Source organism: Amphiprion ocellaris, chromosome 19, assembly GCF_022539595.1.
Source record: "Amphiprion ocellaris isolate individual 3 ecotype Okinawa chromosome 19, ASM2253959v1, whole genome shotgun sequence".
NCBI lineage: Eukaryota > Metazoa > Chordata > Actinopteri > Pomacentridae > Amphiprion > Amphiprion ocellaris.
Genome location: NC_072784.1, coordinates 8210607 through 8223551, shown reverse-complemented (window position 1 = coordinate 8223551; position 12945 = coordinate 8210607). Strand labels below are relative to the sequence as shown.

The 12945-nt window shown below is 40.6% G+C and overlaps 1 protein-coding gene across 2 annotated transcripts in view; it reads right to left on the bottom strand.

Moving 5' to 3' along the window:
• Positions 1-1216: 1216 nt before the first annotated feature.
• Positions 1217-12945, bottom strand: part of card11 (caspase recruitment domain family, member 11) — a 28613-nt gene continuing 16884 nt past the window's right edge. The window contains exons 12-25 of one of the 2 annotated variants that reach the window (XM_055004980.1): positions 12658-12857; positions 12394-12500; positions 12221-12261; positions 11974-12097; positions 11606-11807; positions 9545-9671; positions 9221-9464; positions 7603-7687; positions 5419-5502; positions 5086-5203; positions 4409-4591; positions 3715-3836; positions 2235-2350; positions 1217-1650 (exon numbers count right to left, since the gene is read on the bottom strand). In XM_055004980.1, coding sequence (XP_054860955.1) covers positions 1446-1650; positions 2235-2350; positions 3715-3836; positions 4409-4591; positions 5086-5203; positions 5419-5502; positions 7603-7687; positions 9221-9464; positions 9545-9671; positions 11606-11807; positions 11974-12097; positions 12221-12261; positions 12394-12500; positions 12658-12857 — 1958 coding nt within the window. In that variant the 3' untranslated portion in view covers positions 1217-1445. Of the gene's footprint in view, positions 1651-2234; positions 2351-3714; positions 3837-4408; positions 4592-5085; positions 5204-5418; positions 5517-7602; positions 7688-9220; positions 9465-9544; positions 9672-11605; positions 11808-11973; positions 12098-12220; positions 12262-12393; positions 12501-12657; positions 12858-12945 lie in introns of both variants that reach the window. The other variant, XM_055004979.1, reaches the window with a different exon arrangement.

Sequence of the window (12945 nt, the reverse complement as noted above, 5' to 3'; positions counted from 1 at the left end):
TGGTCCCTTTGAATATTAGATGACTGATCATTGGCCTGCATGATTATGAAAACCAACAGTTAGTCTTTATCTGTATTATTATGGATTTAACCAATCCCTGACCAAATAAATACATTTAAAATGTTCTACTTTTACTCTGATGCAGCCAGCTCTCTATCTGTAGCCATTCCTTCATCCTCAGTTGTATATCCCCTATTTCTTTCCTTGACTCCTCTCCTTGAAGGCTTTCCTTAGGTCTTAGTTCTTCTCACCAGAAGTGCAAGTGGAGGAGGTGAGGTGGGTGGACTGACTTCGGAGCCATTGTTTTATAGCAGTGTTCATTACATATGACGTATAGCACAACTGTATCACCTTTGTTTTTTAGAACCTACCACTGTTTTTCTCCTGTAAGCCTCCCTGGTTCTCGATCATCTGTCCTCAAAGTGCATTTTAGAAAATGAGACATCCTTTGAAATGGTACAACAAGATTGATTTCTGGGTCAGACAGGAGGACATATGATTTATTTGAATGTATTCTAATGTATAATGTAAATAACCAAAAGGTATTTCATCAGTTTTGTATCAGAATTGGTGTTATTCAAAATTGTCAACATTTACATATCTAAATATCTTTATGTATCATATATACACCAAACAGGCACAACATTATGACCACCTGCGTAATATTGTATTGGTCCCCCTTTTGCTGCCAAAACGTCTAAGTATGGACTACACATCTGAAGGTGGGCTATGCTATCTGGCACCAAGATCCAGATCCTTTAAGTCCTGTAAGTTGCCAAGTGGGGCCTCCATGGATCAGACTTGTTTGTCCATCACATCCTACAGATGCTGGATTGGATTGAGATCTGGGGAATTTTGAAGCCAAGGCAACACCTCAAACTGGTTGTTGTGCTCCTCAAACCATCCTTACACTTGCCTATTTTTCCTGCTTCTAATACACCAGCTTTCAGAACAAAATGTTCACCTGCTGCCTAATATAGTCATCCCACTAACAGGTGCCATGATGAAGCGATGATCAGTGTTATTCACTTCACATGTCAGTGTGTAATGGATAGTTGCCACCCATGGACTGCCTGTGTTACCACCTCAGTGTGACAAAGCTGACATTAACCACTAGAGGGCATTATAATCTAGGTTAAGTAGGATTGTACTGTAATTTAAAAATACACCTCTGCAAACACTTCCTTAAATGTTTAACTTTTAAGCAAAGAAAGCATAACTTTTATCCTTTCCATTTGTTTATTTTTATAAATCAAGGATGCACATTTACAAAATACATAATGCATTTATTTAAAGAATTTCTGTGTCCACATGTGAATTCTAAGTCTGAGCATAAATATAAGAGCAAGAAAGCATGATGTACACAATGTATGATGTGTTTTGTGGTTTTTTTGTACTTAGCTACACATGTATGTTCATGTACTAACTATTGTCTACATCTGTGTCTACAGGAGTTCTTGTTCCACCCATACAGTCTTCCTCTGCTCCTCCAGTATTCGGTCTTTGATGACCTTGATGAGGTCGTCCGTCCCTGCCCAGGCCTCAGGCTCCAGGGTGGCGTAGAGGCAGGGGATGCCCTCCAGCTCCTTCTCTTTTGCCCGGCACAGCTTCACAAACTCCTCATCAGACTCCGTACGCAGAGAAAACTTTCTGTGTGGACACAAAGCAGGAAGGAAGCAGCACTGCAGCGGTGAGTGTTGTAATGTTTGGACGACAGTATCTCTGATGTGATCCTGAAAACACCCTGCAGCAGCGGTCTGCTTGCTTTAGTGTAACTCTGGCAATAATGGGTTCACAAAGTGGATGAGTAGAGCGCAATCCATCATGAGCTACATAAAGCATCAGGGTTTGTCAACTCTCCACTTACACCAGCAAGCACAGTGATCATACAAAGGGAAACAATGGAGTGTTATATTACCAACAACAGGCCAGACTGAAAATGCTGCCAGAGAACAGCAAGTGTAGTTTGATCAACTGTTGAGCAATTCTTATCTTTGTGAACAAGAAAAGCTCTAGTTCATCTGTCCTTATCACTGCTGCAAGTTTAACATCAAACTACAGTGCTTTAATTGGCTCAATCTCATTTCCTGCCTGGAGTCAAAATATACTATCATGCAAAAGCATGCAAGGACTGACATGTATTTGAATTTGTAAAATAATAAATTTTTCCTTACAGCTGTGTCGTATGACTAATAGAGTAAATTGTTGGATGGAGTGACATTTATTAGGCCTACCGTAGCTTCTTGACATTTTTCTCACAGATCTTGACGTAGATGATAATCGGGTAGATTTCTCTCCGCAGGAGGTCCTTGACGCAGCTCAGCTCAGCCTCCAGCAGGCAGTGTTTGCCCTGGTGGGAAAAAAAAAACTGCCTTTACAATCAAATACAGATCTACACTTTGCATTCTAAGTTAAACACATTAATGGCACACACACAACAGCTCACATATGTAAAGTACAAAAAGAATACAAATGCATCTGATGATCAGACAGACCTAAGAAAACTGTCAATAAAAGGTCTGATGCATGTTTCACCTTGAACAAACCAAAGTGTTTTCGCTTTCTAGTTTTAGTGCCGGTCATATAACGAAGACTGATAATGAAGCATTTTCTCCTGGTCTTACTGAGAAAAAAAGGCCATTAAAAATGATCAATAATTAGTAATATTGACTGCACTTTTTAAAACATTGTGATGCATTTTCATCTATGCCATCCAACCATATGATCCGACTGAAGAGGACATAACTACACTCTTCACGTGTTGCACAAACCACAGCTTTTTCTTTTCTGCTGGTCAGAAATGTACAATCATTAAACACATGTTGCATGAATGTATGACAGTTCAGCTAAAACCAAATCAAAAGGGTGAATAGGATGACACAAAGGTTCAAGACTAAAGGAATAGTTGGACACAATAAAAACATATCTACTTACTCTCTTGGCAAGAGGTAGATGAGATTCATACCATTTTCTCTGCAGTTACCAGCCAACTATATTACCAAGAAACATCTAGAAATCCTTAATCCGGAGTGCCTAACTAGAAGATTTTTTGTTTGTTTGTTTCTTATAGGAAATTTCACTTCTCATCTAAGAGGCCTCACCATGTCTAAATGACTCGTGGGGAGTTTATTTTCATGCACAAATCAAACAGCTCATGGCCTATTCATGAACCGAGACTCCCATAACTCAAAGTGTGAATGGTTGTGAATCTGTCTGGGGAGAGATCTCAGGTCTGTGCTAAGAATACCTGATGAGCAGGGCTGTAGTCCCTGCTCTGTTTAAAGATGACTTCCTTTGCACCACTTGTCAGTTGCTTATTATGTAGCACGGAGACCCATCCCCAAGCAGTTTCATCAGAACTGCCACATTAAACCATCCCTCCCCATGCAGTTTCACATTCACATTTTGAGTCGTGTATTTTAGCTGTGAAAATAAAGACCAGGGACTCCCCCACTAGTCTGCTACACTCTTAGATGAGAGGCAGAAACGTCTTCAAGAACCAAAACAGAAGTTGATTCACCTTCTATAGGTTTGAAAGACTTGGATAACTGAGACAGACATGTTACTAGCTTTGACACTTTTGCACAGAGTAGACAAACAAGACATAATCTGACAGTTAGTGAGCTTCATGATGATGTTATGTGGATTTTGTTGCATTTAATCAAAGTCAGACATCAACCTCCTGAATGAACTCCCAGAAAATATCAAACCTACCTTGGCAGCAACGGCCTCTATGTTTTCTCGGGTGATACATTCGATTGTTGTGTGTTTCTCCTTGTAGTGAATGAAGGGCTCCACATTCTGTTTGAGATTAAACTCCTCTTTGGACAGGATATCTGCATACCAGATTGAATGGGAAATGGGAAATTATGTAAATTCTTAATTCTTATGTCAACTTACTACAGCACATTTACCACAAGGAACAGAAACTTTTGAGGTCTTTGCCCTGGGGAATCTCCACCTAATCAATCTGTTGGCTTAGCAGATGTTAAGTTCTTTACACCAGCAGTTTTTCCTCACCCCTCTCCACTGGGAGCAGTTGGTTTGTCATGGGACTGGGGTGATAATTCTCTCAGGGCTCGATGAGCTTTGCAACATTTTCCCATTACAGTGAGGCAACTGATTTCAATGTAGTATCTAAAATATCAGTCAGTGTCCTTCTCTGCATGATCATGCATTGTCATCCTAATTATCAACTAGGCCATCTTTTATCCTGGTTCTATCCTGTCTCTCTGGTTCCAGTCCTCAACATTTACACCTCAGTGCAATACAATACCTGACCTGAATCCTAGTAGTAGAAAAGTAGCTTCTTTTTCTCACACCTTCTCCAACTTAACTTCTTGTTATCTATCTCCTCTAGCTCGATACACAATAGGTGAATACTTTCCCCATCACACATTGTACTGACCTGGTTTACAGATAGTAAAGTCCATGGCTGCACCCATATTAAGTATTTTCTGGATAATGGTTTTGGCCAGAGCAGTGGGACTGAACAAGACTGGTCTTCTTCTTTGGGTCCGCTGAGGGGTGACAAGACTGTAGGGAATCAGGTTCAAACTCCTGCTCAGTTCACTGTCTGGGTCGGCAGCATCTGTTTACAGGCATGGAACACATACAAAGAGAGGTACACACAATTATATACCCACCATCAGAAACAGGAGTAGCTTAATGGCTCATGAGGCAGATTACAAACAAAATCACCAATTTAAATCAACTGGTCAAGATAAACGTACATGTACAGTCAGGAGGGGATCCGTCTCCTAAATATGGACTTACACATTAAACCATTGAATATGTAGCACATATAGAATCAGATTGCATTATGTATTGGTTTGTTTGAGGATTATATATACCGGGGGGAAAATAAAACAAACAAAAAAAAGCAATGGTTTTCAAAAAATACATTGAAATGAACAGGAATTACGTAGCTAACCTTTACTGCCGTACACCTACAGTCTTATAATTTTCTTCTTTTTATCACTTTTTTCGACACTTCTTGGAGAGACGAACTGAACCTGCTTTAGATAATTTAACAAACCCAAATTGTTTCTTGGTTTTATCTCCACAGCAACGCTTTGAACTCACCCTCTGGTCTAAGCATGTCAAAGCCTTGTCTCGGTAGTGTTGTGCTGCCTGAGTTGACGATCCTCACTCGTTCGTTGCTGTTCATTCGCTTGTACTTGATATCCACCCTGCTGACAAACTAGAAATCATACCAGACAGGGCAAATATTATTGAAGGCATCTTAGATATGGGACGTTGTTTAAAGGTGTGCAAATATTTTTGAAAAACATCTGCTTTCTAAAACAACATTGATAATAATTACAGTAGTTTTTATATATTTTGTAATATTGTTACCTGTAGGCTGTAACATTAGTTTGCCACTGCACCTGGAAGTTTTGCTTTGAAGCTCATTACCTGCAGTATCTGAGCGAGGAAGATGCTGGCTCTAGACAAGCGTGGGCTAGCTTTAGGATCAGGAGACGGGCTAACTTCTTCTGTCTGTAAAACGTTCCAGACAGACACATACATAATAAAACACTTTTAGTTCCTACTGAGACACACAACAAGGTCAATCCATGCCATGTGAGATTGCAGTGTTGTTCTGTTGTCTCAGATTTACTTCATAGTTTATTTATTTATTATTTGGGACCCAAAATATGTCTTCCGACCTGGGATTTTTTGGATTTCCCTCCGTCAAAAAATGTCCTACCTGGGAAGCCATTTTAATGGCACAATAGCCCCAGAAACATAACTTCTAAAGCCAAGTCTGCATTGTTTTGTGTTTTTTTTTTTTTTGTTTGTTTTGTTTTTTTACTGCATTTAGTAGAGCATTCATATCATGTTTCACTTGTCTTCTTGTTTTTGTACTTAGCATGATGTGTTTTCAGACGTGTTTTTATTTTTTATTTTTTTTTCCATCTTCAAAGGCCAATAATGAAATAGAATAAACTCTTTACTGTCATGACATATAAAAAATACAACAAAACTTTGTCAGGCAGTTTTTCCTGGGAAGCATACAAAGTCCAAGTAGCATAAACTATAAATAACAAAGTGATTCTATATACTAATAAAAATAGAACTATTATAAAATTAAGCACTATAAATGCAGAAACTGAATAACTAAACTTTAAAGTGCAGCAGTCCAGCCAAGCAGCATGTTCTTATTATTGCACCGACGTGTTTAGCATAAAGGATAATTGCACTTAGGGGAAGTTACTTTTAAGTTGACTTGTCAAGGGGAAGGGTGGAGAACAGTGAGTGACCTGGGTGTGATGAGTCCTTCATGATGCTCTCAGATATTCTGTGAAGATAGCTTGAGTGGATGTTTCATAAGTTTGGGAGTGGAGCTCCGACAATCCACTTAGTCATCTTGATCTGCAGAAGATCTTTTAACTCTGCTGCAGTGCAACCAGATTATCAGACTGTAAGAAGAGGCAGTGTTGGGCTTCCTTAATGAATTTGAGAGTTGTTTAGGTTCCAGCTCAGGTCTTCCATTACGTCCACATCAAGATATTTACTGGCGCTGGAAAAGGTGTTGTTTCCCAGCCTTGATCCACAGACTGAGGGTGGTTCCTAACTGCAGTGTCTGCAGTATACTGACTAGATTTTCTGGGGTGATTAAGCTAAAAGCTAAGCTAAAGTCAACAACTAGGATTTTGTTGTAGATGTTTGGGTTTTCCAGATGAATGAGAACTGGGTGGAATGTTATTAAAATGGCAGTTTCGGGATCTTTCCCCTGCAGATCTTGATGCATTTCATGATTGCCGATGTGAGAACAACTGGCTGATAATCATTTAGACTTGTAAATGTAGTGGTTTTGGGTAGATTTCAGACAGGGAGACACTATGGCTAGCTGTAAAGTGAATAGCTAACAGGTGCCTCCAGTGCAAGACTTGGATGAAATATTCATCTGCGGCAAATTTTTTATATCTGTGTCTTTTCTGTAAATATTGAACCCTTAACCCTTTAATGCTCAAGAGATACCCACTTTCCATCGAATACTAGTCACTTTTGACCCATGTTGTGCATCAAAGGGCTAAAATGGCTTCCCAGATTTGATTTATTGGAAAGAGAAAACACAAAAAAACTACAGATCTGAAAACACATAAAAAATTCTGAATATTTATTCAAAATCTTTTTTAGAACTTAGTATGGGGTCCCAGACAACAAATAAGTAAATCTTGAACAAAACCTGACATGGTGCAACAACATATTTCATAAATTCAGTCTGAACTGACACAGGCTGACCCAACATTACACTCTTCTGAACAAAATGTAGTAGATTCACATGGGCTGGAAGAAATTTACTTTACTGAATTAAAAGACAATATAATGACAAAGAAGACTGAAATTGGAAATGCATTAATGAAAAGTAGTCGTATACTGCAAATTGCTAATAATTTTCCCTGTCTCAGCGTGTCCAAGAAGGACTTATTAACACAAGACATGCTCCCTCATTCACATCACATCTTGCCAACCACCAACTCACCTCAATCTGGAGAGCTGTTTATTGCATTTTTGCTTTACTCAAAGGGGACTGTGTTTTCTTACTCTTCAGTTAAAAAATAGAAAGAGGAAGTACTTCAGGAAGCTTCTTACCCTGCTGTTACGGAACATTTCGTTTTCTTCTTTCCCCCCTCGATACACTAACTTCTGAATCTTTACCAGGAGCAGCTGCTGGGCTCTACAATCACACATTTACAAACAGACACACACACACACACACACACATTCTCATAAAATTCTCAAGTATGTCATTTGGCCACAATCACAAAAAGTAAAAACAACATGCATCATCATCTAAGAACCTGTCCTCCCACAAGCTGCTTCCTGTGCTGCTTCATGACAACAACAGATTGTGGAAACCAAGTGTGAAAATGTGCAGGGGTGACTGTGTGTGCTGCTGGATATTGCTGCTTCCTCCGTAGGATGCATTAAGCTCAGTAGAAAATAGGAGAATAGATGCATGCCACTCAAATGCACATATGCTTTAAGGATCAAATATTTTTTAATTGGCCCTTTTTAATGAAGTCATGCAAGTACTGCACAGATCATTAAATCTACCATGCTTTTAAAACCTCTGGTTTAAGCCCTGATTCAGCATCTGCAGCTCTAAATATAAATTGCTGGTGACACCATTTTCAGGAAGAGGGTTGCAGGCACACTTCTCTCTCCATGTACAGTGTTTAGTGAGTGGCAAAAAGCAGCCCAAAGGAGTAGGAGGAGCCACCCAGAGGTGACGCTTATCCTGTTGTGAGTTTACAACAAGCAGCGAGCCTGAACTGATTAGAAACACACTTTCTGAATTATGAAGAATGGAAATAAATGGAGGGTCTATTCTGTTATTTTGTGACCCTCTATACCTGAAGAGGTGTCAAACACATTTCAGTTCAGGGGCCACATTCAGCCCAATTTGATCTCAAGTAGGCCAGACCAGTAAAATCACAGCGTAATAGCCTATAAATAACCACAACTCTCATTTTTTCCCTTTGTTATAGTGCAGAAAAGTACATTCTGAAAATGTTCATATTTAATGAATTCTCTTTTTAGAAAAAAATGTGAACAGGCTGAAATTTCTTAAGAAAAATAAGTGCAATGTCAACAATATTGTGCTTCAGTTTATCTTTATACATTACAACTTACAGATCACAGAGTATCTAGAAAGGCACAAAACATTTAGTCTCAGGTATCTGGAACTCGACAAGATATTGTTTTACTTTATGATCAAAACAACTTGTCAAGACCTTGAAATAATTTTCAATTTGCATTCATTTAACATTTGTGTAGTAACACTGACCACCTGAACTGACACAACACAAACTAAATGAGAGCTATTAAGGAAGAAGGTAAAGTTATCCTTGTAAATGTATAAAATGAATACATAAAAAAATACATAAAAGTTGTGGCAGTGCAGTGGACAAATTTAAAATGGCAGATACTTTTACTGAAAAATTGCAGTTAATGTCTTCTCTGTAATTTTTACACTTTCCAAAGTCATCCCATGGGTCTGATTGGACCCTCTAGGCGAGCCGGGTTCGGTCCTCGGACCATATGTTTGACACCCCTTTTCTAAACACACTGGGGACATGTAAGCATGCTTAAAAAATAAACAATAAAAACTGGATTTTGCATGATTTGGCCCCTTTAAATGTGCAAACAACAAGTTGTATCAAGCTCTCCTCTGCGATGTCTTGGTTTCAAAAGAATTGCTTCGTACCGTGAGTAGCTGGGTAGAGTGCCGCGGTCTGCCTGGTCATTGCCAGTGTAGGGATCCACACGGGCGCACAGCCACTCGCAGCGGCCCTGGTGCCTGGTGTCCAGAACATGCACCACCTCGTCACAGCGCACAGACAAGGAGCAGCTGTCTGACTGTTCAGAGATATTGAGGTTGACGCGTATGTGGAATGAGTCACCAGAAGCTAACGTGCCATCCGCTAGAGCCCTCTGGAGACCAAGAAAAGCTGGAGAGGACACATATGTTTGAATTCATACGTGGAGAATCGATATGTTGAACCAACAGAACAGTAAAAACACCACTTACAGTCAAAGTTGGCTCGATAATGCAGTGTGACTGGTCCAGAGCAGCGCTGCAGTGACCAGTGGGCTTCCTCCTGAGTGCTGGTATCCAGTGAAATGCTTTGGTTTTCCCCACGTATGCACCCCTCAAGCTGGTGGGCCAATCACAGCACAAAACAGGCGATTGTTGTCAATTATATTCCTTTTAGAAATTCTGTCACAGGACATGGTAACAACAAAAACAAATAGGCATCCAAAAAAGTGAATGGTTGCATGAGTATTTTTATAGGTTTTAGTATCTGGATCTACAAATCTATAATTTCATTTAGCAGACGCTTTTATCCAAAGCGGCGTACATCTGAGAGTAGATCCCACACAAGCAAGGATCTAGTCAGGAGAAAACAACCTGGATAAGAGTCATAAAACAAATTCAAGTGTGATAATAAGACCGTGGTGCTTATAGGCAGTGTGGATGTAATAGGATTTTATTTTTTTTTGCAATCTGTCAAGTGCAAAGGTGTTCAGTGAAGCGCTTTAGTCTTTTCTTAAAGGCTGAGATGGACTCTCCAGACCGAACAGAGTTTGGTAACTCTTCCACCTCCGGGGAACCACAGAGGAGAAGACTCTAGCTATTGACTGGCCCTGCTGTGGTGGTTGTGTCAGGTACATTTTTGTTGGTTGTTTTCATTGTAGTTTTGAATGCAAGTGTCAGAGTTTTGAATTTCATGTGGGCAGCAACTGGAAGCCAGTAAGGTGATCTGAACAGCGGGGTGATGTGCTGTTGTTAGCAGGTTGAAAACCACATGTGCTGCTGCATTCTGGATCATTTGAATTATATGCTAAAGCTTGCGTGCCTTCCTTGAATGTAAGGCGATGTACACACTGGATGACTCTGGTTTATTAGGCTCTTCTTGGCTTGGGTCCTACTTATTTATGCACTTTTCTTCAGAAAACTGGAAGCCGTGATGCCCTACGATCACATGACATTTTGTCTCTCTCTGCTCCTCGTGTTCGAACTGAAACAGGAAAAAAAAAGCTTTCAGTTACCCTGCCCCCTCTGCTTGGAATGCCCTCCAATCTGAACTGAAATTGTCAGAATTTGTTTCATTGGAAGCCTTTCGCTCCATCTTAAGAAATCGACAACGGAAATCCTTTGAACAGTGCCTGTGTTCTTAAATTGCTGCTGTAAAAATAACTCCTGTACTTTATGTATCAAATTGCTTGTACTTAATATTTTAATGTTTGTTGTTATCTGTCTGCTTTTGTCTACTATGACGTTTGCTTCTGCCTCTCTTGGCCAGGTCATCCTTGTGAAAGAGGTCTTGATCTCAGTGGGTCTTTTATCTGATTAAATAAAGGCTAAATAAAAAACAAAAAATCACCTGCAGAGGTTTGACCGTGCACAAAGGGAGTCCTGCCAGTAAGGAAGTAGTCGATGTGTGATATAACGAGAGCCTGTACCAGGAGCTGTGCTGCATGTTCAGATAAGAAGGGTCTGATCTTCTTGATGTTGTACATGGCGAATTGCTGCAACTGTGCAGCAGAGGTCACATGATTTGTTAGTCACTCTTTCATAGAGCTCCATACATGCTCTCAGCTGCCACTAGTTCCTTTGCATTTGTACAGCCAGTGGTTTTAACTCACCTTACAGCCTGAAGGAGCCTGTGGTTTAACAAATGGAGTAAGCTAACTGGGGTTGCCAGTGGCTTGGTGGTTAGCACTTTCGCCTTGCAGCTAGAAGATCCCTGGTTTGCGTCCCGGCTTTCCTGGGATCTTTCTGCATGGAGTTCTACCTGTCTACCTATCTTCTACCTGTGCATGCGTGGGTTTTCTCTGGGTACTCCAGCTTCCTCCCACAGTCCAAAAATATGCTGAGGTTAATTGATGATTCTAAATTGTCTTTTGATGTGAATGCGAGTGTGACTGTTTGTCTCTATATGTGGCCCTGCGACAGACTGGTGACCTGTCCAGGGTGTAACCTGCCTTCGCCCCAAGTCACCTGGGATAGACTCCAGCCCCCCCACGACCCTACTGAGGATCAAGGGGTGTATAGATAAAGGATGGATGGAGTAAGTTAACTACATACCAACAGGAGGCGGTGGCCCTCTCGTAGCCCTGCCTTCTCAGCGGCAGAGCCCGGCTGCACAGACGAGACGAAAATCCCTCTGTCATTGCCGCCAACAAGTGTGATGTCCTTCAGCAGGTTGTCGCCTAACAACGAAAGCTCCTGCACCGGCTTCAGGGAGGAGCTGATTCTAGAGAAGGAGGACAGAGACGGACGAAATGGCCTGCACACACACACACACACACACACACACATGCAAACACAAATTCCCATCCAGACAGACACATATCCAGACACAAGAGTAACAAACGAGAGTGGAATCAGTTCATAAGCAAAGTTAAATTTCAGTTATTCCCATGTATGTGAGTGCACGAGTGGCTGTAAAGCACCTCTCCAGTGAAAGTTTCCTGAAGATATTGTTGACCTGCTCTAGGTCGTAAGTGTCCATCCCTTCTGACTGATGGGAGGAAGAGGATGAGTGGACAGAAGGTGGACCCCGCTGCACTTCATCCTCTAAGAAAAAAAAACACACAGAATTAGATGATTGGAAAGCTCTAAAAAAAAAAAAAAGAAGATAAATACAGTCATTCAGGTATAAAATATCACTAGTGAGGACAAAGTTTAAAAGTACATTACCCAGATCCATTTCCATGTTGTCACTATCAAAGTCTGAGAGGCTAAAATAGACAACACATTAGATTATTTTGAAGCCACTCATAGCATGATGCAAAGCAGCCTAAATTAAGTAAAAAAAAAATGACATGAGTGTGACATCCTTTATTATGATCTGCATAACATGTATTAAGTACTTGCGGGGCTGGAAATCATGTTCCTTCTCCCTCTCTCTGCGGTACAGCGATGCCTTCTCAGGTGGCTCAGCGACCATCGACACTATGCTGTCGTTACGGTAACGTACCTGGAGATTTTATAAATGAAGAAGGTCGAAGTTGTCATTACAAGACTTTGCAATTTAAATCAATCAAAGTTAGTCACTTTAATACTGTCCGAACAGGCTGGGGATAAAATATATTTTCACCAAACACATGATTAATACACAAATAACACAGGCTCACCAAAATTGGCCTACTCGACTGGTCTCCATTTGGGAACGGGAGTGGAGAGGTGCATGGGGAAGGTGAGAACGGGAGAGCTGAAGAGGTAGGATAAGTGGGAGACATCGGAATGCTGGGGGAGGGAGGGAGTGAGTTGCTTTTGTATTGCAAGTTTGGCATCTGAATCTCCAGAAAATCTCCTCTGGTAACTGGGGCTGAAGCTGGAAGTGGTGACAAATGATGGGAAGATGCACAAATGGAATACTGTTGTTGTGATGAAACAAACTGCACAAAATAACTAAAAGACAG